Source organism: Geotrypetes seraphini, chromosome 2 (genome assembly GCF_902459505.1).
Source record: "Geotrypetes seraphini chromosome 2, aGeoSer1.1, whole genome shotgun sequence".
Classification (NCBI taxonomy): Eukaryota; Metazoa; Chordata; class Amphibia; order Gymnophiona; family Dermophiidae; genus Geotrypetes; species Geotrypetes seraphini.
In genome coordinates, this window is record NC_047085.1 from 304715825 (window position 1) to 304742636 (window position 26812).

The following is a 26812-nucleotide window of genomic DNA, read 5'->3' on the forward strand; positions in this document are numbered from 1 at the left end:
GTGTTCCCCTGGTGGTTCATGGTCGGCGGTTCGTGGTCCCGGTCATTTGCGGTATTTTCTGACTGCGAACCGCCGACAAGGAGAGGGCAGCAGGAGAGGCGGGAGAGAGCAGCCGGAGCGCCGTGAGTGCAGGAAATCACTCGCGGTACGCTCTGACTGCCTCTTCCTGCACTAAATTGGGCCTTATCCAATCAGGAGCTGCGTGTCAAAGCAGCTCCTGATTGGATAAGGCCCGACTTAGTGCAGGAAGAGGCGGTTGGAGCGTACTGCGAGTGGTTTCCTGCACTCGCGGCGCTCCAGCTGCTCTCCTGCTGCCCTCTTAAGCCTCCCCCGGTTTTTTGAGATTCCGGGAGTACTGTACTTCACTGTCCAACAGCTAGAGTTATACACATGTTCTACCATCTTATTTTACTGCAGGTTAGATTTTATGCAATGGAACCTAGTTACTAATAATGATTTGAACCCTGACTTCTTCGTTTTCAGCCCACTACTTTAACTGCTAGGCTATTCCCTTCTAAATACTGGCTACCTTTATAATGCTAATCAATATTCACCTTTTTGCTAACATAGGAGATACAATCAAAAACTATAATTTATTTATTAGGTATTTTATATCCTGCCTATCAAGGTTATCTAAGCAATTTACAGTTAGGTACTCAAGCCTTTTCCCTATCTGTCTCGGTGGGCTCACATTCTAACTAATGTCCTTGGGGCAATGGAGGATTGAGTGACTTGCCCAGGGTCACAAGGAACAGTGTGGGATTTGAACCCACAACCTCAGGGTGCTGAGGTTATAGCTCTAACCACTAGGCCACTCCTTCCTCATAGTCCATAAACTCAACCCATAAGAAAAGGGCTATCTCCAGGTTCTGTTGCTTTTCCTATGCTTTCTGTACCTCTTCCCCGATTCACATTCTGACTTGTACATGGACAGACCTGGCATGATTAAAAAGGAATTGAAAAGGGAAAGGGCAGAAACTGCTACTGCTCTAGGGCAATTCTGTATATGTCACTCAAAGTTAGACACTCACCCCAGGATTCTCAAAAAAAAGCATTAAAGAGCGACGGTCTGCTAACACAATCATTTTGATAATGAATTGAAAAAAGTGAGACATTCTCAAAAAATTGCACATGCAAATGAGGTCGCTGGACAGCAGCGAAGATTCACTAAATTTGCATGTGCCCATCGCTGGTGATAGCAATGGCATTTGTACAGAAAAAACGTGTTAACCCCCCTCAAAAAAAAAACCCGGAACAATAGTGGGAGAGATGTTCAATCTCTCCCCTGCCAACCAACAAACCCCCAACCCCTAGCAGTGGGAGAGATGCCCACTCTCTCCCGCTGCCAAGTGACCCCCCTACCATACAACACCTCCCCCTGCAGTGGCGGCAACACCTCCCCCCTGCAGCAGGAGAGATGCCAGTTCTCTCCCACTGCTCAGAGATGCCTGCCAACGCCCGGCTGCAAATACCCCCCTGATTCTCTCTCATTGCCCGGCCACCCCTCCTGCAGCAGTAGAGATGCCCACTCTCTCCCACTGCCAAATGACCCCCCCCTGCCATACACCTTCCCCCCACCTCTGATGCCCTCTCCCCCTTACCTCTAAGTAGATGAATTGAGGGACGTGGATTTCCTCCTAGGTGGCCTGCATCATCTAAAATGTGCCTTCCCCTCCCCAGTGCATCTTGGGATGGGCCTGAGGCTCTCATTAGCCCAAGTTGTTTAAGGCCTCTCTCATGGGAGGGGCCTTATACAACCTAACATAGTAACATAGTAGATAACGGCAGATAAAAACCTGAATGGTCCATCCAGTCTGCCCAACCTGATTCAATTTAAATTTTTTTCTTCTTCTTCTTAGCTATTTCTGAGCAAGAATCCAAAGCTCTGCCTGGTACGGTGCTTAGGTTCCAACTACTGAAGGCTCCATCAAAGTTCACTCCAACCCATCTACACCACCCCAGCCACTGAAGCCCTCCCCAGCCCATCCTCAACCAAACAGCCATATACAGACACAGACCATGCAAATCTGCCCAGTACTGGCCTTAGTTCTTCAATATTTACATGACATTACATTACAGATTTCTATTCCGCCATTACCTTTCGGTTCAAAGCGGATTACAAAAAGAGTTATGGAAGAAGGGTTACAACGTTAGATCAGAGAAGGTTTCCAAGAGAGGGAAAAGTAGGATCTGGGGTTAGGGAGGGGATGGTAAGAGGGGGGTTAAGCTTTATCATGGTATTAAGCTTTATTAAGGGATTTCTTGAAGAGTATAGTTTTTATTTCCTTTCTGAACATCTTGTAGTCTGGGGTTGTTGTCAATAGGTTGGAGACTTGGTTGTCTATCTTCGCTGCCTGAGTGGCCAGTAGTCCGTTGTATAGTTTTTTACGTTTTACTTCTTTGATTGGGGGGTAAATGAATGGGGTGTGTGTTTTTCTATGCCTGGTAGAGGTGGTTTGGATGAGGCGGTCGTTTAGGTAGGTTGGGCTGTCTCCATTTATAGTTTTAAATAGTTTACAGTAGAATTTAAATTGTATTCTTTCCTGGATTGGAAGCCAATGAGAATTGATGAAGGCCTCAGTAATGTGAACAGAAAAGATGAGAAAAACTCAAACCAGATGTGCTGCGTCTTCACGAAAATGCACCTGTGGCAGGGTTAAGTTCCTGTCACAGGCCAGAGGGGGAAGCCACAGCATATAGAAGAAGCTAATCTGCAAAGTCCCCTGGGAGCTGTCCACTCATCCTGAGTGAAGTAGGGTGCTGAAAAGGGCAGTTCCAGAACAAAGAGCTAAGAAAAGCAAGAGCTTCTTCAGGAGTAGGTGAACCTGAAGGGGAGGAATGCTAGCTTTGGCCTAACCCTTGGTAAGCCTGATAGACTGGCTTGTCTGGTAGAGCTTTGCGTCCAAGGGGGACTCAAGCTTGATAACCATCAGAGGGTATGGTGGAGAATGTGAGTGACTACAAGAGTCCTCAGGGAGTGGAGAAGTCTGAGTGAATGCAAGGAGTCCTCATGGTGTGTCCTCCTTTGGTGTGTATCCAGGATAAGATGACTGAGGGACTGGGAGAGCCCTCAGGCCATGAGTCCAGGAAAAGACAACTGAGCAACTGGGAGTGGAGATGGAGTAAGCCAGATGGCCCGGTAGAGCTTGGAGTCCAGGGAGGGCTCAAGCTTGATGACTGATGGAGAGACCGGTGTTCAGGACCCGTGGGGACCCAAAAGGCCAGGGATCAGAGGTCTGGCAGTGTCCCCACAAACAGCTAGAAGAGATGGAAGAGTTTGAGATCCAAGGCTGATGAGGACTGTTGAGTGACTCGTGAAGAGACTGGGAGGGTTAGTGGTGACTGGCGGAGAGACCGGTAATGGTATTGGGAGCTCCCAAAAGACCCAAGAGAAAGCAGCCTAGACCCTGAGAGCATTGGCCAAAAGTGACCAGCGAGTGACCAGCGGAGAAACCAGTAAATGGTGCCGGAAGCTGCTCGAAGACCCGGAGGCCCAGGGATGATCCAGTGGAGACCAGGAAGTGTCTGGAGGGGACCTGTTCATGTGTTTTAGAACTGTATGAATGACTTGTGTGTTGTTTTAGCAGAGCCTGAAGAAGTTAAGAAGGAAGGAAGATCAGAAGTGCCTGTGGATAGAGAAGTGACCAGGTCGGCCCAGTGACAACGCCCAGTGACAGATCAACTCAGTCACAGGGCCAGTGCACATGTCATGACAATCACAGGCTGCCATCCGAGAATGTGGGTTTCAGCAGCTGAACTATCCACCTTACAGTCCTGACCTGGCTCCCTCAAATTATTTCCTGTTACGAGTTTTGAAGAAATCTCTCCATGGACAGCAGTTTTATTGTGATGAAGATGTTAAGGAAGCTGTGACGTCCTGGTTTGAAGGTCAAACAGAAGAATTCTTTTAAAAGGGGTTAAAGTCATTGCAGGAAAAGTGAATGACAGCTATATGTGTAGCAGCAGAATATCAATGCTTTCGTATAACTACCAGCAGCAAGTGATTTCAATGTATGTTCAGTTTTACTGCCTATCCATATAGTGGGGAATTCTGTATAGCTCACCCATAGTTAGGAGCCAGAATGATCCACACTAAGCTGGTATTCTATACTCTTCTGCATGAAATGGGTGTAAGCATTTATGCTGCCAAAGGCTGGTGTAAATGTTCATGCCCAACGAATGGCAGTTAAGTGTTCAAATACAGGTATTCTATAACAGGGGTGCCCACACTTTTTGGGCTTGTGAGCTACTTTTAAAATGACCAAGTCAAAATGATCTACCAACAATAAAATAATTTTTATAAACCCCACAAAGCACACTGAAAGGCAGAGAAAATGTTAATTATAATTCATATTCCGGGTTTTTTTCAAAGAGGTCAAGGCAAATAACTCTATGCAATGTCGCCTCAATAACAGCCATACAAAAATAGACAAATATTCCCCCTCCCTTTTTACTAAACCACATAGCAGTTTTTAGCACAGGGAGCTGCGCTGAATGCCCCACGTTGCTCTCGACGCTCATAGGCTCCCTGCGCTAAAAACCGCTATTGAGGTTTAGTAAAAGGGAGCCATAGTGCAAAATATAGACAGCAGATATAAATTCTCAAAATGGACACATTTTGATCAGTAAATTGAAAATAAAATCATTTTTCCTACTTTTGTTGTCTGGTGATTTCATGAGTCTCTGGTTGCACCTTCTTCTTCTAACTTCTTCTCACTTCACTCTGGCTGCACTTCTTCTTCTGACATCTTCTGACTTCAGCCCACTCCTGCATCCAATATTTCTTCCCTTCTTTCAGCCTCCTATATGCTTTCTCTCCTCCAGACCTCATTCTCCCCCCAACTTTTTCTTTCTTTCTCCCTGCCCCCTTCTTTCTTTCTCCCTGCCTCCTGTTCTTTCTTTCTCTTTCTCTCCATGCCCACTTTATTTCTGTCTCCCTGTTCCCCTTCTTTCTTTGTCTCCATGTCCCCCCTTCTTTCTGTCTCCCTGCCTGCCCCCAAGCCACTAGGTTTGCCACCGTTACCGGGAAACAGGCCTCCAAGCCACCACCACCCCAAGCTTTCTTTGTAGAAACCTTGCGCTGACCAGGGTTCCGCTCCCCTTCAATTCTGATGTGGGAGAGGAAGTTCCGGGCCAGCCAGGCACCGATTGGCTGGCCCAGAAATTCTTCTCCGATGTCAGAATTGATGTCAGGGAAAGGAATGCTGGTCAGCGCGAGGCTTCTGCAGGCCCAAAATCTCCGGATGCCCAGGGCCGAGGAAAAGAAAAAGCCAGTCTATAAATCCTTCCATGAGAGCCGTTCCTGTCTCCTTTCAGCAGGGCACTTACAAAAATGCGTAGCCCCCCCTCCTCAACTTCCCATTTTCAGGCTCAAGATGCCAGAGCAGCAGCAGTTCTTGCATTTTTGGGCAGAGCACCTCCTGCTCCCGACCGCCTTTCTCCAGTCTGGCGGCTTGATTCCGCCAGGGGCAGCCGGCGCTCAGCTCTCCAGTGACGTGACTTCCCTAGACCTCCCTCCTGCCTTCTCCCGAAGGAAGTGACATCATCCCCCAGTCTATCAAATATTTTCTACGGGAGAAAGCAAGGGTGTCAGGTCAAAAGCGCGCCGGGACAAAGGCGCGCGAGGAAGACGGGTTTTGGCAGTCGGGCAGGGAAGGACGCAGTGAGCATGAAGTGATGACCGGTGGGGAACCTTAGGGAGAGGAAGGCTGATCGGCTGGTTGATCGGGACGGCAACATGAGTCTATCACGGAACCCGGGATGGGTTCCGTGATCGACTCGCATTGCCTTCCCGAGCGACCAGTCGATCGCGATCGACATATTGGGCACCCCTGTTCTATAACATTGTGCCTAAGTTCTGGGGATGCTCCTGACTTGCCCTGGATTCTGTCCAGGAAACCAGGAAAAGGCCTCCACACAAAAGTTAAGAACCAACAAACAACAGTGGAGGTCCAGAAGATAGTTGGTGTGTAATTTTATTCGTCAAATCAAAAGGTTTTGTGCGGTGGCTCGACATGCACGTGTTTTGGCCTTTTAAATGATTGTGTGGAATAGATCACTAACACGACTTCAGAAGCGCTGGTATGTACTGCACACGCCAAACAATTGTTTGAAGTGTGCAGTACATACCAGCGCTTCTGAAGTCGTGTTTGTGATCTATTCCACACAATCATTTAAAAGTTTAGTTTTCAAAAGCTCCTGAGGCAGGCCATAGAGGACAAAACACGTGCATGTCAAGCCACCGCACAAAACCTTTTGATTTGACGAATAAAATTGCACACCAACTATCTTCTGGACCTCCACTGTTGTTTGTTTTTTCTTGCCCAGGACCTTCCCATGGCCATGCCCCCGATGGAGTTCTGCCTTATGAAAATTAGACATGCGGGTTATAGAATAGGGCAGATTTGTGTGTAACTCTTAATAACTGCCACTTGAGAGTTTGTTAATGCCAATTATTGATCGTTATCATCAGTTAGACCAGGGGGTCTCAAAGTCCCTCCTTGAGGGCCGCAATCCAGTCGGGTTTTCAGGATTTCCCCAATGAATATGCATGAGATCTATGTGCATGCACTGCGTTCAATGCATATTCATTGGGGAAATCCTAAAACCCGACTGGATTGCGGCCCTCAAGAAGCGACTTTGAGATCCCTGAGTTAGACCAATTACTTTGTACATGGATCTTGGATCCGCATGCAAAACTGAGGCCTAGATTCTCAAAACTTTAATGCCATGCCATCACTAAACAGTTTACCGACGGTTTAGTCTGTAAGTATTTTAGCGGTAGATTATCAAAATGGATTATCTCTGTCAATAGTGAGCTTTCTAGCAGTCTCTGCCAATAACATGCAAATTGGCTCTTTAAATTGAAATGAGTCCTCCGGTGGATTCTTAAAAAATGCCAAGCCATTTTCGAAAAGCGGCATCAGCTTTTGGCAACAAAAATAAGCAAATGGTTTAGGGGTGCCAGTGAAGACATGACAGTGTCAGAGATGGCTAGAAAGCTCTGTTGTGATTCAGGGGGAAAGATGCTCATTCTCGCCACTTATATGACTTATATGTTTCTGTTTTGAACATTTTTGGGGGTGGGGTTGACTTGTGCTTTCACTGCATTGACTCTATTTCAGACTCAGGATTTATTTATTGTTTATTTAGTTATATCCCCCTTTTAACAAGGTACGTTACAATACCATAGGAACATAAGAATTGCCGCTGCTGGGTCAGACCAGTGGTCCATCGTGCCCAGTAGTCCGCTCCCGCAGCAGCCCTTAGGGAAAAGACCAGTGCCCTGAGTCTAGCCTTAGCTGTGTACGTTCTGGTTTATCAGGAACTTGTTTAACTTTGTCTTGAATCCCTGGAGGGTGTTTTCCCCTATAACAGCCTCCAGAAGAGCGTTCCAGTTTTCTACCACTCTCTGGGTGAAGAAGAACTTCCTTATGTTTATACGGATTCTATCCCCTTTTAACTTTAGAGAGTGCCCTCTCATTCTCTCTACCTTGGAGAGAGTGAACAACCTGTCTTTATCTACCAAGTCTATTCCCTTCATTATCTTGAATGTTTTGATCATGTCCCCTCTCAGTCTCCTCTTTTCAAGGGAGAAGATGCCCAGTTTCTCTAATCTTTCACTGTACAACAACTCCTCCAGCCCCTTAACCATTTTAGGCACTATTCTCTGGACCCTTTCGAGTAGTACTGTGTCCTTCCTCAAGTACAGCGACCAGTGCTGGATGCAGTATTCCAGGTGGGGGCATACCATGGACCAGTACAGAGGCATGATAACCTTCTCCAATCTGTTCGTGATCCCCTTCTTAATCATTCCTTGCATCCTGTTCGCCCTTTTCGCCGCCACCACACATTGTGCGGACGCTTCATCGACTTGTCGACCAGTACTCCCAAGTCTCTTTCCTGGGGGGGTCTCTCCAATGTCAACCGAGTCACCCTTGTCTACCTGCCTGTTGACTCCCTCAAAGAAGTACAGCTCTTGGCAGTGGGAGGAGCTCATGACAGCCTCCCCGTTGCCATAATATCAGAGGAAAGCAGATCCCTGCACCTTAAAATCTTTGAAAGATTCAGTGAACAGAGGTATTCCCCTTCCTCACATAAAGACATGCATAGGTGCCTATATACAAGTTAAGCAGCCTGATATAAAATTACTCTCAGCAGCTGCTGATAACACATAGGAGTCCCTTTTGAATATCTGGTCATTAGTAATTATTTATTAAAAAAAAAAAAGCTAAGTTTGCCATAAAGGTAGGGTTACCAGATGTCTGGATTCCCCCAGACACCTCCTCTTTTTGAGGACTGTGGCCTAGATTCTCAAAAATTTGTGTTAAAATCTGGTGGGTCGCTATCACAGCCATTATAGTAGCGATTTTAAAAAAGCAAGTCATTCTCGAAAAAATGCTCGTGCAAATGAGGTTGGCGGAGAGTAGCGAAGTTTGCTAAATTTGCATTTGCCCATATGCTCAGAATAAATGCAACCCCCCCAACAATAAATCGATATGCCGAAGTCAAGCAACCTTTCACCCGACAGCAGAAGAGATGCCCACTCTCTCCCACCACCAAGCAACACCCACCCGGCAGCGGGAGAGATGCCCATGCTCTCCCACCGTAAAGCAACATACCCCACAACTTCTCCTCGACAGAGGGAGAGATGCTCATTTTCTCCCGCTACAAACAACGCCCCCCTTGGCAGTTGGAGAGATTCCCACTCTCTCCTGCCATTAAGCAACCCCCCCGTGCCTCCGACGACACCCGCCCTCTCCCCCTTACCTTAGATGTCTGGCCGGAGGGATGCCTACTCCTTCCAGCAGGCCCGCCTCTTCAAAATGGTAGGCCTTACCCTGCATGGGGGAGGGCCTGAGGCTCTGATTGGTCCAGGTTGTTTCAGGCCCAACCTATAGGAGAGACCTTAAACAACCTGGGCCAAAGCTTTAGGCCCCTCCCGGGTGCATTTGTCTCTTCAAAATGGTGGCGCCGATTGGCCCGGATGCCTCAGGCCCCACCCATAGGAGAGGCCTTAAACAAACAGGGCCAATCAGAGCCTTAGGCACCTCCTCAATGCATCCACCTCTTCAAAATGGTGGCTTTGATTGACCCAGACACCTAAGGCCCAACCCATAGGAGGGGCCTTAAACAGCCTTAGGCCCCTTCTCAGTGCATCTGCCACTTCAAAATAGTGGGCTTTCCCCTCCCCAATTCATTCCATTTTGAAGAGGCAGGCCTGCTGGCCGGAGGGAGTAGGCATCCCTCCAGTCAGCTATCTAAGTAAGGTAAGGGGGAGGGCAGGGGTCATCGGAGGCACTGGAGGAGGGGTTCCATGGCGGTAGGAGAGAGTGGATATCTCTCCTGCTGCTGAGGGGGTATTGGGGGGTGCTTGGCAGGGGAGAGAATGGGTATCTCTCCTGCCACTAAGCAACACCCCTCCAACACCCTCTCAGCAGTGGGAGAGGTGCCCACTCTCTCCCGCTGCCAAACAACACACTCTCCAACATCTGCTCAGCAGAGGGAGAGAAGCCCATTCTCTCTTGCCGCAAACTACACCCTCCCCCCCTGGGCAGCGGGAGAGATGCCCACTCTCTCCTGGCGCCACACAACCTCTCCCTCCATGCCTCCAATGACCCCTACCCCCTCCCTTACCTTACTTAGACAGCTGGTCGGAGGGATGTCTACTCCCTCCAGCCAGCAGGCCCACCTCTTCAAAATGGTGGGCCTTCCTCTCCCTGGTGCATCCCGGGATGCACTAAAAGGGGCCTGAGACTGATTGGCCCAGGTTTTTTAAGGCCCCACCTAGAGTGTTTTCAGGTGGTTTAGGAATCTATTCCTTAAGCCATAGTTTTTTAAGAAAATGAGGCCCACTTACACCCACAGTGCTTGTGGTGGATATGTATGCAGAACCATAAAAATTGTTAAGTATGCAGGTCTTCAATGGGTGCATTATGCTTGTCGTTCTTCATTCTGTGTACTGGTTGCAGTTTCTGAGTACTTATGAGGACTGAAGCCATAATGTTAAAATGAATTAGCTCTGGTATTAAACTTATTTTCCCTCTCCAAATTCCCAGCTGTTTTCCACAGCTGTTGTATCTTGCAGGACTGGTCACTGTTATATTATTCTTAACTAGTCCTTCTGTTAATTTAGATATTGATATAGATATAATTCTTCCTAGTCTCTCACAGGGCTGAGGAGACAATGTGCACGTGTCTCAAACTCTTGAATCTCTACAGCAGCTTCCCTCACATAGCACCAACTGCCAACGCCAACAGATGGAAAGTTTCAGTTTTTAAATTTCTTCAGTGTTCCACATCCTGGCTCAATGACAGGAGCATGAAGGGTCTCTCAACATACACACACACACACCTAAATGTTTTTTGTCGTATCTTCCACAGAACTCGGAAAAATTCTTATGAAGTTTAGTGCATCGTGTTCTGATTAAAATTGATGTAAAATGTTGTAAATATTTCCCACTGCACCACAGTACCTTGTGAAAATAAATTGTTGCTATGGGATTTGCGCAGAAGCAGATGATAGTTTGTAAACAGTCTCTGTATCAAAATGGTTTTCACTGCAGAAGACCAAAGACCAAATTCTGATAAAGTTCTTGGTACTGCTAAAAGGTTACAACAGTCGATGATTGTTGAAAGAGTTCCCACAAAAGGGTTGGAACAAAAACAGCCTCGAAGTGCTGCTAAGCAAGATCTGAGCAATGGGCACTGTAGATTGTAAGCCAAGTAGCGGACGACTGCGCACGATTCACATACAAGCATATTGACATTGTACCAGTCTTGTACTGAACCAGGAACACACCACCGAACAACTCACCAAATAGCAAGAGAAGCAGGAATAAGCCCAACAACTGTGGTTAGGATAATTCATGACAATCTGAAATTAAAGTTCTTAAAAAGTGTTGTGCCCAAGAGTTAACTTTACAAAAAATGACATGCCTGAAATGGTGCAAGCAGCTTTTGACCAAGTACCTGGAGCCCAGCATCAGCTTCATCTGGTTTACAGATGAAAAGATATTTACAGTAGCTCCACCGATTAACACATACAGAATGATCACCTGTACATGCCTTCAACAACACTGAAGTGTGAGGTTAATGTCAAATGCCTACTATGGACCAGCCCAACCTTCAGCCAGTCACGGTCTTGGGTTGCAATCTCAAAACTTGGACTCACAGATCTGTTCTTCATCAATCCTGGAGTTAAGATCAATGGTGCATATTACCAGGATGCCCTCTTGACGCAGAAGCTGTTGCCATTGATCCATTGCATATTGGAAAATTACTTTATCTTCCAACAGAACAATGCCCCAGGACACTGGGCAAAGGACACCGTAGAACTGCTACATCAGGAGACCCCCCAGACTTCATTGGTCTAGACCTCTGGCTTGCAAATTCACCAGACATAAACCCATTTGACTACCGGATCTGGGGGCTGATACAGAAACATGTCTACCAGACAGAAATATCTGATGTCGAAGACCTTAAACAGCATCTTGTGTTTATGTTTATTTAAGATTTGATATAACGCTCCTGCATCTTATCTATGTTTGGACTGAGCTGAAGCACAGCGTCATTGACAAGTCCATAGATCAGTGGTGACCAAGACTAAGGGTGTGCTTTCGTGCAAAGAGAGTGCACTTTGAACATCTGCTTAATTGAAACATTACTTTATGACTTTACATTTTTCTGCACGATAAGCTATAAAACTTTTTGGATGTGTTTTTTTTTATTTTTTATAAATCTTTATTAATTTTCAATTTGAGAACAGTGCATTAAAATAAACATACAATTAACTTCATAGACAGCACTTACTATCGATCAAACATTGCTACAAAATATTTTCCTCCCCTCCCTCCCACCTCCCTCCCACCCTAATTCGAGAACAAAAACAAGGTGCATTAAATTATATATACAATTAATATCATAAACAGCACTTGCATTCGATCAATGAATATTACAAAATATATTATCCGTCTTCCTTCCTTCCTGGATGTGCAAATCAAAAAGGAAAAATAAAGGCATAATCCAACTAATCAAAGTTAACAAAATTAATCAATGGACCCCATGTTAATTTAAATAGTTTATTATAGCACAATATTTCTGAATTCATTTTTTCATATTTATAGCATAAACATAAAGTTTCCCACCAAAATGAAAAATTAAGTCTATCCCAATTTTTCCAGTTCTTGGTAACCATTTGCATGACTATCCCAGTCATAATGATAAAGAGTCTGCTTTTATACCTTTCTAATGGAGGTTTAGTTGTCAACAATGTCCCTCATAGGACAACGGAATCGAAGATTCCAGTATCAAATTAATTTGTCCCCATATTGATTTCCAAAAGTTAAGTATCAAAAGACAATAGAACAACATGTGGATGTGTTTTTATTCAGTTCACAATTCATTTTCATAAGGTAGTGTTATGGTGTAGTGGGATATATTTACAACATTTTACATCAACTACATTTAGGACAGAGGAAAACGGTGACAGTTAAAAAAAAACATGGGATGAACACAGAGGATCAAGAATCAGAAAATAATAGTAAATATTGAAGAACTAAGGCTAGTACTGAGCAGACTTGCATGGTCTGTGTCCATATATGGCCGTTTGGTTGAGGATGGGCTGGGGAGGGCTTCAATGGTTGGGATGGTGTAGATGGGCTGGAGTGAGCTTTTTATGGAGATTTCAGTAATTGGAACCTAAGCACAGTACTGGGCAGAGCTTTGGATTCTTGCCCAGAAATAGATAAGAAGAAGAAGAAGAAAAAATTTAAATTGAATCAGGTTGGGCAGACTGGATGGATCATTCAGGTATTTATCCAACATCATCTACTATGCTACTTTTGACATGATGCACTATATTTCATAAGAATCAGCTGAATTCTGTGGAAAATATGACAAAAACATTTTGGGGTATGTTTTTTTTGGTTCAGTGTTTATGGAAATCTGTGTCAACCTACAAAAGGAGGAGCTTCATGCACAGTTTATGCCCTAATTCAATGTATTGCGGCAAAGAGATTCCGGGTGTGTCACCAGAGATTCAAGAACACATGACATGTATGCTGTCATCTCCGGGGGTCCACTAGGACCAATGCAGCAGCCCTTCACTAGATGGTAGAAGCCCTATAGGGAGTGCTGGCCCAGAATGGTAACCACACTGCTTTAAAGAACAACCCAAAAATAACACACAAGGGACAGAGGTAGATGGTTTGGTTTCAAAACAGATAGTCTTTTATTACACAAGATGTTAGGCACATAGACACTTCCACAAAACAAAACATATGCATAAACACAAAAGGGCAATAAAGTATGTGAAATATATGGCATAAAAAAACACACTTTTATGTGGCATAGAAAAACAGCAGCAGTAGTATGGATTGAGATAGCCTCTGAAGCTTCTTCCCTGCAGCCATGGCATGCCCTGCTCCACAGGGTAGCTAGGTTTGGTCAGTGGTTTTATCTCAAAAAGAAACAAAGAAGAAAATATTGCAGTGAGCAAGATTCAAATAATAGTCTTGAACAGTTACTTCAGAAAGTTCTACCGTGTTTCCCCGAAAATAAGACACTGTCTTATATTCATTTTGGGCCCAAAAAAGGCACTAGGTCTTATTTTCAGGGATGCCTTATTTTTTTCATTTACAATGATCATCTCTCCCTTCTTCTCTTCTACCCCAATTCTTCCTTTCTCTCCCCACATGTGCATCTTCCCTCCCCTATCACCCACCCCTTTGTGCAGTATCTTTCTATCCTTCCCTACCATCCCCTGTGCAGCAGAACCCTTGCAGTTTCTATCCCTCCCTCCCATCCCTTGCAGCTTCTATCCCTCTCTCCCATCCCTTGTGCAGCAGAACCCTTGCAGCTTCTATCCCTCCCTCCCATCCCTTGTGCAGCCGAACCCTTGCAGTTTCTATCCCTCCCTTCCTCCCATCCCCCCATGTAGCATCTTTCTAACTCCCTCTCCGCCGACCCATCTCTCCCTCCCATCCAAACATCGAGACTGAAATAAATACCTTATAACAAACTGGCAGTGTCGGCAGCAATCTAGACAAGCTGCTTCACAGCCTTCTATCACTCAGGGTTCCTCTGTCATGTTGCTGATGACGAAACAGCATGTCTAGATTGCTGCCGACACTGCCGGTTTGTTAAAAGGTATTTATTTTGGTCTCGTGGTTCAGATGGGAGAGATGGGGCAGGGGACAGGAGGGAAGCACTGCTGCTGGTGACTAGGGCTTATTTTCAGGGATAGGGCTTATTATTAAGTAGGTCTTATTTTAAAGGAAACATGGTATTAGGTAAGGTTTGTAGTTCCCAGCTAGTTATAAAATGCAAAACACTGGGAAAGGGAAATAGGAAAACCACAACTTTCAGCTCCTTTCACACACAGCCTTATGATTCCTTCTCACACCTGTGCAAGCAGTTTGTCAAACAGTTCTGTACCAATTATTCAAACAATTCTAGAGAAAAAGAAAACACAAAAAGAAAAACTTCTCCAGCTTTCAAGTGTCAGTTATCAAAGACATATCCCTCTGTCCTGTGCACAGTTTTATTCCAAATTAAAGTTTCCTTAGATTTAAGGCAAAACTCCTTGCAAATCAAAAATACAAAAAACAACAACCCAATACTGTTCCTGTGAGCAAACTTCCATCGCCTTCACTTGCTCACCTTTTAAAGGTAGTTCCTCAGTAATTTCCATGTATTCCTCCTGGGCTGGTTAACAAGACTAAGAATGTCATAATGCCCCTGTATTGCTCCATGGTGCGACTTCATTTGGAGTATTGCATTCAATTCTGGTCTCATCTCAAAAAAGATATAGTGGCACTAGAAAAGGTTCAAAGAAGAGTGACCAAGATGGTAAAGGGGATGGAACTCCTCTCGTATGAGGAAAGACTAAAACAGTTAGGGCTCTTCAGCTTGAAAAAGAGATGGCTGAGGGGAGATATGATTGAAGTCTACAAAATCCTGAGTGGAGTAGAACAGGTACAAGTGGATCGATTTTTCGCTCCGTCAAAAATTACAAAGAATCTTAGCATTTGAGGCATCTTTTTACCTAAAATTTCCATGTAAATGTCTTGTTAAATTACAATCTCTATCTAAAATATGTCTAGATTGCATTTGTATCAAAACCTGACGCCTCAGCCCCACCACTCCGCCGCAATGTTCAGTTTTAAGAGCGGGAAGTTTGATGTGGGTGCCTCATCATTGGCTGTCGGGTTTGTAACGTTTTTTAAATCATTTTGATTTTTAATTTTTGCTTTTTATTTATTATTTGATTCTAAATGAATTTTAAGAAACTCTAAGAAATAAATATTCCAAGACTCTTCAATTTTTGAATGTCATAGTGTAAACTCTAAAAGTTTTTTATACTTATCTCAGCATAAACCCAGGGAGTCAGACCCGACATGTTTCACAAAGATGTGTTTTATCAAGGGTCTCCCTGTAGTATATAAAAGAGAAAGTTGTCACATACAGTTGTATAACCGCTCCCTCCAATCTGTAGTTAATTTAAGGTCAATAATAATCATACTTCAGTGGTGTACTCACCAAGGGCGCCGCTGTCATCCGACTCCACTTTATTCATGAGAAAAGATGGCGGCGGCGTCCTTGGTGTGGAATTTAAATCCTCCCTCGCTATCAACCAAGTCTCCGCCCCCTACATTCTATTGGTCCTGCCTGAATTATACCGTACCCCATTCAATCTCGATATTTAATCCGTGGGGTTCGACCGTATCCAGAGAAAAAATAAATCTTTGCTCAAATTCATTAAGTTTAAGAGAGTCCCCCCGTCCATCCCACCCAACTACTTTCTTGATGACTACAAGACATTGAATATGTATTTTGGGATCCTATTCAATTGCAACAATTTCTAATAGCTCGAGAACAGAAATGAGTTTTTTCTTTTGCTTTAAAATGATTCATTACTGAGAAAATTGGAGGATGTAAGAGTCCCAAATAGTATGGAATGGTCCAAGATTCATGTGAATCAAGAACCAATTCTTAGTTTTCTTTATTTTTGTTAGTTGAAAATGAGCATGTCTCCCCATAGTTGAGGGCTTGAAAAGGAATTTTTGTGTTGTATAAATATTGTTATATAATATTGTAATCACAGCTATAGTCTCTTGTTAATAATATTACTTTCTTTAATTTATCTTAAATATTATTGTGAAGTGCTCAGACCAAGTAACCCAAAATATAGTGAAGTCACTACAATGAGGTTAACAAGGGGACCATCATCGCCTTCACCTGTCCCCTGCCCTCCCTACGTGACCACGAACTAATACAGATCAGCTAAATGTACTTATCTGAATAGGGGGGTAGTTGGTTTCGTTAATTCTCATTGGTGACTGTATCCCAATAAAATTTATGTGCTCCGTTAAAATCCTAGAACTGTTCGTTCATTCTTCCAATCCCGTCCCCCCCCCGACTCGAGTTTCACCTCTTCATCAGGGAGGTACACTGCGGAAAAATCAAACCACGATAAAAAATCATAACTCAAACCTTTTAAAACATAGTGTGAAAAAATTAAATTAGATTATACTTATAAGTGCTGAGTACTATCAGGGAAATCCCAGTATATTAGCTTAATCTTTTTTTAAAGCTCTTAAAATTCCTATATTACCTGGTGAAGGCTCACTGAGAACAGGCTCACTCAAAGCAAACGGGCCAACTGAATCTATCTGCTCAGCTTGTGAATTTTATAAGGGGGAGTAACCGGAAGATCCAGCCCAACCAGCGACCGGAAATAAACACTGAATTCAATTGAATTCACTAAATGGCTAGCCAATCTATGTCTAAATTTAAACCCTTTGGCGCCAGGGTCTGCCAATTATATATGAAGCGTTGCTCTTTTTGTATTAGTGCTTTGGATATGTCACCCTCAGTATTGTGTGTTTGGATCAATACCGTGTACTTCAGATCTTCTAATGAGTGTGACTGCTCCAGCCAATGGGAAACCAGAGGGGCGGAGATTCGATTTGTCCTGATGTTACTTAAGTGTTCTATGATCCGAGTTTTGATCATTCGGATCGTTTGCCCTATGTATATTTTTCTGCATGGGCACTGTATATAATAAATCACCCCTCTGGATTCACAATTGGTCCCTGTATTCAAAATGAAATGACGTCCCCCAGTGCACGGTATTTCCACAAAAGTAGCCTCCAATACATTACGGCAGACCCTGCATTTGCCGCAGGGCTTATGGGAAGGCTTAGACACCGATCTTTGGTTATGCAAATTATGTTTTAACTGCTCGCCCAAATTCTTTGCTCTTGAAAAGGCAATGCCCTTAACGAATTAACGAAACCAACTACCCCCCTATTCAGATAAGTACATTTAGCTGATCTGTATTAGTTCGTGGTCACGTAGGGAGGGCAGGGGACAGGTGAAGGCGATGATGGTCCCCTTGTTAACCTCATTGTAGTGACTTCACTATATTTTGGGTTACTTGGTCTGAGCACTTCACAATAATATTTAAAATAAATTAAAGAAAGTAATATTATTAACAAGAGACTATAGCTGTGATTACAATATTATATAGTTATTTCTGTCACAGAAGATTAAGATTTATCTCCCTATTAAGTAAGAAAAGTATAAATATTGTTAAAATTTTGTGTAAGAAACCTTTTTTTCTTTGTATCATTTGATATTGTAATTATTAAATTTATAAATAATAATAAATTTATAAATAAAAAAAACCAAACATTACAAAGACTAGGGGACACGCGATGAAGTTACAGGGAAATACTTTCAAAACTAATAGGAGGAAATTTTTTTTCACTCAGAGAATAGGTAAGCTCTAGAATGCATTGCCAGAGGATGTGGCAACAGCGGATAGCATAGCTAGTTTTAAGAAAGATTTGGATAAGTTCCTGGAGGAAAAGTCCATAGTCTGTTATTGAGAAAGACATGGGAGAAGCCACAGCTTGCCCTGTATTGGTAGCATGGAATATTGCTACACCTTGGGTCTTGGCCACCGTGAGAATGGGCTACTGGGCTTGATGGACCATTGGTCTGACCCAGTAAGACTATTTTTACGTTCTTATGTTCTGTTTATCAACTGGACAGGTTCCTCCAGCTCCATTTCCACATCAGGACTCTGTTTAGGCTGGGTTCTACTACATGGTAGTGCCTGCTCCTTCTGTCTGGCTTGTTCCCTTTTACCTCCTTCACCTGCCTAAAGCTCTGGTTTATATTGGTGAGAGCCTCACCCAAAGCTAGGTGGGATCAACATGGGCCAAAGCTCCCTCTGTGTCCTCCTTTAGGTGGGATCAACATGGGCCAAAGCTCCCTCTGGCTCCCCCTTTTGCCAAGCTTCAGATTGCTATCAGGGAAATAAGCTTGTTTCCTTAAGGGGGTATGCAGACCGCCTGTTGGGGGTACGCAGGCTGACTGCTGACCACTGTCTGCCCGCCACCCACCTACTCCATTTAATTACCCCCTGCTGCTGCCGCAACTCCAGGAAGGGCCAGGCGCGTGCAGCGATTGACCGCGGCTGGCCCCCACGCCGTCCCACGATGTCAATTCTGTCATCGGAGAGTAAGTCCGGGCCAGCTAATCACTGCTTGAACTGAAGGCACCTATCAGAGGCAGCACTGGCCTAGGCAGGCAGGCGGAAAGCTCGCGCTTGCTGGCCAACGCTGAAAACACCATTCAGAGAGCGGCGCTGACACCGCTGGACCACCAGGCAATGGGACAGGCTTAAGGAGGTACGGAACAGGACGGGAAGAGGCAGCGCAGGCCCAGGCAGGTGGGTGGAGGGCTCACACCTGCCGGCCGATGCACCGCTGGACCACCAGGCAATGGGGGAGATTTGAAGAGGGATAGGACTGGGTGGGGAGTGTTTTAAAAAGGGACGAGGGTTAAAAAAGGTTAGGGGGTGTTTTTAAAAGGTCCGACCAGGGAGGGGGTGTTAAAAATTTATATCTTTGCATGCATAAGACGCATCGACATTTCCACCCACTTGTGGGTGGAAAAAAAGTGCGTCTTATGGAGCGAAAAATACGGTAATTAACATTTTCTCTGCATACAGTGTGCTTTGTGTTTTTTAAATTTTGTGGTTACAATTATGTATTAATAAGATTATATTGTGTGTATATGAAAAATGGATGGAAGAAATTGCATTACAATTAGTATTATTATTATGGGGGTGGAGACAGGGGCGGAGTTTGGGCAGGTCTGGGGCGGGGGTACTTGGTAGGTATTTGTTAGGTTTAGGGGTACTTAGCTTGAAAAGGTTAAAAAACACTGGTTTAAAGGATTTATTTGCTGGCTTTTATTAGCTTTTCCTTTAGAATGGACAAACCTATTCTGCCAGGTAGAGAATGACTCAGAACCGGGTCAGCAGCTGAAAGAAAGACAGTGTCCGACGGTCGAGGTAACTGCTGGGATCCGTGGCTGACCAGAAAGGCTTCCCTCTGACATCAACTCTGACATTGGAAGGAAGCGCTCCAGTCAGCTTCGGTGGAGGGGGGCCTGGTGTGAGGGTGGGGGACTGCCGGACTTGCGGGCAATAGGGAAGGAGGGTGCCTGCTGGACCCTCGGGCGGCTGCATGCATGAGGGGAGCTGCCAGTGCTGATCTGGCTTCGGTGGAGGGGGGCATGACCAGCTGGATTGCCCTGAACAAGGGAGCGAAGGGATAACGTGGGACAAAGAAAGAAAATGGGGGGGGAGGGGGGAAGGAGCAAATTGGGACATGGGAGGAGCATGAATTTGGGACAAAGGTTGAAAGGTGGGGGGAGGGACACAGAAGGAAGGGAGGAGGCATGAACTTGGGACACAAGGGAGGGAAAGATGGTGCACAGGGGGAAATACTAGAAAGGGACATATAGGAGACATAAAGAAGGGAGATGCTGAACATGTGGAACAATACATACATAAAGATAGAAGCTGGGTGGTGAGCATGGAGAAAGAAGAAATGCCAAATGGTCAGGAGACCCTGGCAAATGAGTTAGAAGGCAAAAGAAAAGACACCAGCGCTTGAGACCAACATGATTTGAAGAATAAAATGACAAGACAACAAAAGGTAGAAAAAAATAATTTTATTTTCTGTTTTGTGATTAGAATATATCAGATATGAAATATGTATCCTGCTAGAGCTGGTGTAAGACATTACTGGGGACTGCAAAGCCCAAGCTGTATTTCTTTAGCTTCCAGCTGGCTTAGGGCTCTCTCTGACTAGGGGGCAGTTGCCCTAGTTGCACTCCCCAAACACTATTTCTGTCATGTGACTATGGTATTCTGTTAGCATGATATTTCTGTGTAGCATTCTGTAATAATTTGGCTTATTCAGTTTTCTTGATAGTGGAGGGGATATAAGTGAAGGGGACAGGAGATGGGTTTTGTTGATCTTTGCTCTGTATTATTTGTGTTTATAAAATGACAATTGTACAGACTATTGTTTCTTTTTATACTTTACTAAAATTAGTTCAATATAAAATCATAACTATTTGAGGCTTGTGTAGATGGGATCAGATGGTTTGCGGGGACGGGGTGGCGACCGAGCTTGCGGGGACGGGACAGAAATGGGGACTGAGCTTGCGGGGATGTGGCGGAGATGGGGACTGAGCTGTGGGGATGGGGCGGAGACGGGGGACAAAATTTTTCCCCGTGTCATTCTCTACTGCCAGGGACTGGGACTTGAAAGACCTGTATCTGGATAGTTAGCCCAAACTGCCTTGAACCGGGGAGACCTTCCTGGTGAGCTTTTCTCACCTTTACAACAGGATTTATTTTATGTTTAAACCATGGCAAGTCAGGAGATGCACTGGACTTGCCACAATGTGAATGTCACTGCCGGAGCAGGCACCTCTCCTCCTCTCTGCCCCCACATGAGCTCATCTGTCTTCCCTGAGCTTGGAGCCATGTCTGAGAGCCTCTGAGCAAGCGTGAATGTCAACCATGTGTGCGACATCATTGTGTCAATGAACATGCTTGGAGGCCCTCCACCTTATCACACTGTTTTAACACCTTCAGATCCTCAAACAATGATCGTTAAATGGCTTAAAAGATTGTTCTCACATGGGCACATCACACTTGTATAATGACTATGGTTTCAATTCTTATGTGTCTGTAAATTGTAACTTTAGGTATTTATTTTCCATCTAATTAGGAGTTGAGAGTACAAAAAAAAATATCTGTGTTTATTAGTGAGTTTGCCTTGCAGACATCTTTGCAAATTTCCTTTTTCCGGTGGAATCAGATGCACACATTTATGCAGCTCAGAAGTTGTAATTGTGGAAAAAGCAGAAAAGAACAGAGTGGAGCAGTCAAAAAAGGCAAGGAGTATAAAAGTGGAGGTTTTCCACTGTTTATCCAATAAACACCTATTTTATATTTTTTGCTTTGGGGATGTTTTATTATCGTTTGTCAGTTAAAACCTAAAATCACACACCTAATAGCATTATTTTGTAATACTGGAGCAACCCTACCATTTGACATCACTATGCATGCCAAAGAGCAAACCATTGGCTGTAAGATTTGACGACAGGTATGGAGATATATAAACAACACTGAACATTTGAATGTGATGGGCATGTTTTGCTCTGGGAGCTTCATCTCCTGGGAAATGTATGTGCTGCATAACAGAAGGCGTGGTTAGCAGCTAAGTGCTAAGAAGCTTCCGAGTTTTAGCTGTAACTCTGCTATTGACTCTAGTTACCTTAAACAAGTATTGCACTTTAAATAACATTGTTCTTTCTATCAGAAGCAGTCATAGAGTGCACAATCCAATGAGTGACAATACACTCAACAAGTGTCTGAATGTATTTTCTAACTCTTTATGACCTTAGATCACATTGGACTCCCAATCTAAATGCAAGACACCGTGCAGCCAAATTATCTTGTCCTATTAAAATACATCAAGTGTTTTTCAATTGCAGTACTTTTATAATGATACACACCTTTAAATAATAATATTATGCTAAAACTTATAAATACAAACTTCCTTCCTGACCCAACATCATTCTATAAAAAGAAAGATCTACATACAACTTTATGTGTGACTGGGTGTGGCTTGGCTATGGAACCGTCTGTTTAGAATATGAACTGTTTCATTCCACTGTTGCTGCTAAGTATACAACCTTCTTTTACAAGACTACAGTATTTTGAAACGAAAAGTCTAAAAAAATGTAAGAGGATAGAGACCCAGAAGCTGCAAATAAGGCTCATAATGATTTTCAAAAAGTAGGAATGATCACACGGAAAGAACAGCTCCTGCATGTTGCAAGTAGCTGGTGCAAGTCACAGACCCTAGGCAATGAATAAAATAAGACTTGGCTTTTTATATCGTTTTACTATTAGTTATAGCAATGAGCAATTAATTTTCCCAGTACTTAATCTGAATTTGTGGTCAAGGTCGTTTTGGCACGTCCTTTGCAAACTGCAGATGATTTGATTTAGTGGCTGTGCTATAAGATCCCTGGGCTTGTTTTGGTTGCTATAAAGTGCAGCTTAAAATTGGACACTCTTGGATTTCCACCTCCTTCCCGTGCCTGCAGATCTTACGTTACAAATGAAGAGCCCGAGTTTATTTTGAAAATGTTTTTTTTTTAAAGTTATTTTATTATTTTGTATGTAATGTGGGGGGGGGGGGGAGGAAAAAAAGGAACTCCCTTCACCAAGATGGCGATGGCAGCTTTAATCCTCTTTGCAAAGCAATTAAATCCCTAAGGATTATTTCAGTGGCCCTCACCCCTTTCCGTTGCACCCATCTATCTTCAGAGTTCCGTCCACCCCCCAAAATGTAGTGATGAGATGTAAAAAGTCCCGTTAAGGTACATAAAATAGGACAACAGCTGTTTTCGCAAAGTGAAATTGACCAACTTGCACTCTGCATAAGCAGAAATAAACTGCGAGGCAAACGCAGCAAAGAAACCTTTAAAATGAACAATAAATCTCATGCGAGTCTAAAAAAACAGGGAAATCGTTCCATTACAAAATAGAAAGGTAAAATAGAAAAGCTGAGGGTGGGGGGCGGACCTCCCCCCAAAGTCTAAAGAGCAATAAACAACATGTGAACTGCCATGCACAAAGAGAGTTCTGTTATGATGCTTTGCAGTTGTTTGTTTAGTATTAAAAAAGTGCATTTCTTTATATTTTCATCTCCCCCCGTTTAGCAATACACCCCCATTGTGATCAATTCTTGATTCGAGGGGGCGAGGGGGGGAAAGAAAGGCCTAACCCTATAACTTGATCTAACAGTACAAAGGATCAATGCCAAGAAAACTTCCAACGAAGACAGGAAAGTTTTGCAAAGACTTTGCCAAAAGCCTTCAGGGAAGGGCAATATCGGGGCGCAGAGGGAGTGAAGACCCTAGAGGGGGTCCCCGAAATGGTTGGGGGGGCTCCAAGGGGGGTCACTCCCTGCAATCCGCCCGGGACCGTCCCTGAGTGAGAGACTCAGCTCCCAGCTCCCTGTGTTAGTTGAGGTCGCTTTTCGGGGCTCCAGCCGGGGCAGAAGGGACTTTAGAGACCCCACCCGGGGTGCCTCCGGTCGGCCAAGGATGCCTCTTCCTCCTGCCCGACCCTCAACCCCCGGGGGCCACCGACGGGCGCCGCTCGGAGGCCCGAAAGGGCCAAATGGGGCAGGGGCCGCCAGAACCCGGCTGCCTTTTGGGCGCCTGGAGAAGGCGAGAAGGGGCGGCGGGACCCGTGACCGGCGGGGATGGAGGCCCCGGGGACCGGGCTGCCGAGGGGCGGCGCTCCGGGAGCAGTCGGGCCGGGCGCAGGGGGGGAAATCGCCTCTTTGCCGCCGCCAAGAAACACAGATGGCTGCGGAGCGGCGCCATTTCTGCCCCTTCGCAAGCAGCCAGCACGCCCTGTCCTCAATGCGGTCCGCTCTCGAGCTACAAAGGCCCCGGCTGCAGCCGCCTGGAGAGAGCGCGAGAGAGAGGGAGGGAGCACGAGAGCGGCGCGCGCCTCGGCCGGGAGCAAAGCAGCGGCGGGCGACTATTAAAACAACTGCTACAAGTGCAATTATAAATAGCAGCGAAAGGACTCTGCGGCGCGAGGCGGTGAGCGGGCGCTGCGCGAGAGGGACGGATACTTTGCACGGGAAGAAGGTAGCAGGTGGAGGGAGGAAAACCCCCAAAAGCTGATACCCCCCTCCCCAAGCCTTGAGGAGGGTCCGATCGAGCTCGCGGCCTCGGCGGTGCAGGTGCAACTCCTCCCTTGACTGCGGCCATCCTCTCGGAGCGCAGCTGTGAGCCATGGCCGAGAATGCAGCCGCGCCGCCCGCCGCCAAGCCCAAGCGGGCCAAGGCGAGCAAGAAAGCCACGGACCACCCCAAGTACTCGGACATGATCGTGGCGGCGGTGCAGGCGGAGAAGAGTCGCTCGGGCTCCTCGCGCCAGTCCATCCAGAAGTACATCAAGAGCCACTACAAAGTTGGCGAGAACGCCGACTCCCAGATCAAGCTGGCCATCAAGAGGCTGGTGACCACCGGCACCTTGAAGCAGACGAAGGGGGTGGGGGCCTCGGGCTCCTTCCGGCTCGCCAAGGGGGATGAGCCCAAGAGACCCGTCAAGAAGGCGAAGAAGGAGGCGAAGAAGGCCGTGGCGGCTCCCAAGAAGGCGGCCAAGCCCAAGAAGGCGGCCAAGTCCCCGGCCAAGGCGAAGAAGCCCAAAGTGGCCGAGAAGAAAGTGAAGAAGGCGGCCGAGAAGAAGAAGAAGGCGCCCACTCCTAAAAAGGCGAAGAAGCCCAAGGCTGTCAAAGCGAAGCCGGTGAAAGCATCGAAAGCCAAGAAAGGCAAGACCTCCAAACCCAAAGCGAAATCCACTCCAAAGAAAGCGGCTAAGAAGAAGTGAATGACTTTTTAAAAAAAAGGGACATTATGGACACTTGAATGAACTTCCAGTAAAAATTTCTGTAAATACAGTAGCTTTTATTTAATCTTTTATTTTCTTTGTATTCCAGCTTTATAAGACAGACCTATTTCCCTCTGGTAGCTGAGGACTAAAATTTATATAAATGTGTATAAAAACTAGTGTTCTCTTTAATTTTAAACTTTTTATGTCGCTTATTCTATGTTTGGTTAATTTTGTACTCTGTTCATAAAAGTAATTTTTGCTATCTTTGGGAATAATTCACCATGGGAAAAACAAGTGAGGTGAGTTTGACTTGTACAGGTTACATGGGAGGGTTGGTGCTTCTGGACAATTGGGGTCTTTGGAAAGAAATGCATGCAAAGTTTGGACTTTACACTTGAGTTTTATTATGTTGCTTATCTCTTTAGTTTTTTTTTCCAGATAACACACATAGCTTGTGTTCTAATATGTATTTTATAGTAGAAATTACGGGCTGGATTTTTTCAGGGGGGGAGGGGGAGGAGGATGATAGGGAAGGTAGGAATTGAGGTTTTAAGTGGCTCTGGGTCATTAGGTGTAGAAGAACATCTATCCTTTAACTGGCTGCATTCTGGTATTTGTAAGTCTGTTTTTGCATAACATAAAGGGGACTTTGTACCTGTCTGCAGTAGACTTCAACTTCAGGGAGGGTGGGATGGGGAAACAACTGTCACACCCCTACTACCTTGGAACCATCAATTTCAGAAATGGGAAGTGTAAAAATTATTTTGATTACAATTTTTATACAAAGTTAAGCAACTGCTTATCATGCTTCAGATTTTTACCATAACAGAATAATATTATGAGAGAATTGATGTGCACAGGGCAGGCTTGCATTGCTAAAGACATTTGTCAGCTTTGTGTGCTGTCCAGTTTTGGTCTCAAAGCAAAATAACTGTCAGGTCATGCATGCATCAAGAAGTGGTTGGCACTGGATCATTTTAAAATAGCTTTGTTTTTGATCAAATGTTTTATTTTTCAGTTACAATACTCATGGAATAGAAGCTATTGCTACAAGATCATGTCTAATTTATAATAAAAAAATTGTTCATTTTAATGTAACTAGAACATGCAAAAATAAATCATTTGTAATTAGTTTGAATAAAAAGTTGATGGACACATTAAATATTTGTATATCATTTTTCTCTTATTTGTATTGTACAAAATGATATATTTTAAAGGTCATATAAAATGAGCCTCATGAAGTTTTGTTTAAAAAAATATGCAACTATTTCTGTTCAAAAACGGAAACTTAAAATGGAACTTTACCTTTTAAAGACTCCAGAAGTAGAACTAAGGAGCATGCTTAAGCGCACTTAAGTTATTGAGGGTCCATGATTTAAAAAACAAAACACCACTGATAACTGCATGAGGGAGGAGAACGGGCAAGTACTGTACATTGCATTTAGGGTATGGGACTTAACCATGTTTTGTCATGGCCATTACTAGGTACACTGGAAGCATTAAGGGAGCAATTCTACAACTGTGTGTGTGTGTGTGGGGGGGGGGAGTTAACATTTATGTATGCATTATGTGCATAAATATTTAGAATGCTAGTGTGTATGTGCACATGTATTCTTCTACAAATACCTGCTTGTACAGTGTAATTGAAAAGGAGGCAAAGCATGGGTGGGGACAAAGATTGTACATTGTATGTTATATGGGAGTCCTGATTACTGTTAGTAATGTTGGTACCTGTTGCACTTACTAGGGGCCACTAAAAACTTCTAAGCCCAACCAACAAAGTTGAGGCAGTCTCCATTGAGGGCTATACACTTAGGTCCTCTTTTACTAAGCCTTGGTAATGGTTTCCACCATGGTCTGGGGGTGCTAAATGTTCTGATGCTCATAGGAATTTTATGAGTGTTGGAGCATTTAGCTCTCCAGGCCATAGTAGAGAAACCTCTAGCAAGGCTTAATTTTTTAAAAAAAAAAAAAAAAGGGGGGGGGGGAGTGGATAGTCCAGCGATTATTT

At 44.6% G+C, this 26812-nt stretch overlaps 1 protein-coding gene across 1 annotated transcript; it reads left to right on the forward strand.

Annotated features, from left to right (window-relative positions):
- Window positions 1–23854: 23854 nt before the first annotated feature.
- Window positions 23855–25963, forward strand: LOC117353704 (histone H1.0). Its single transcript, XM_033929926.1, has one exon. It carries the CDS (start codon window positions 24202–24204, stop codon window positions 24796–24798), a length of 597 nt encoding a protein of 198 aa, XP_033785817.1. The 5' UTR covers window positions 23855–24201; the 3' UTR covers window positions 24799–25963.
- Window positions 25964–26812: the final 849 nt, after the last annotated feature.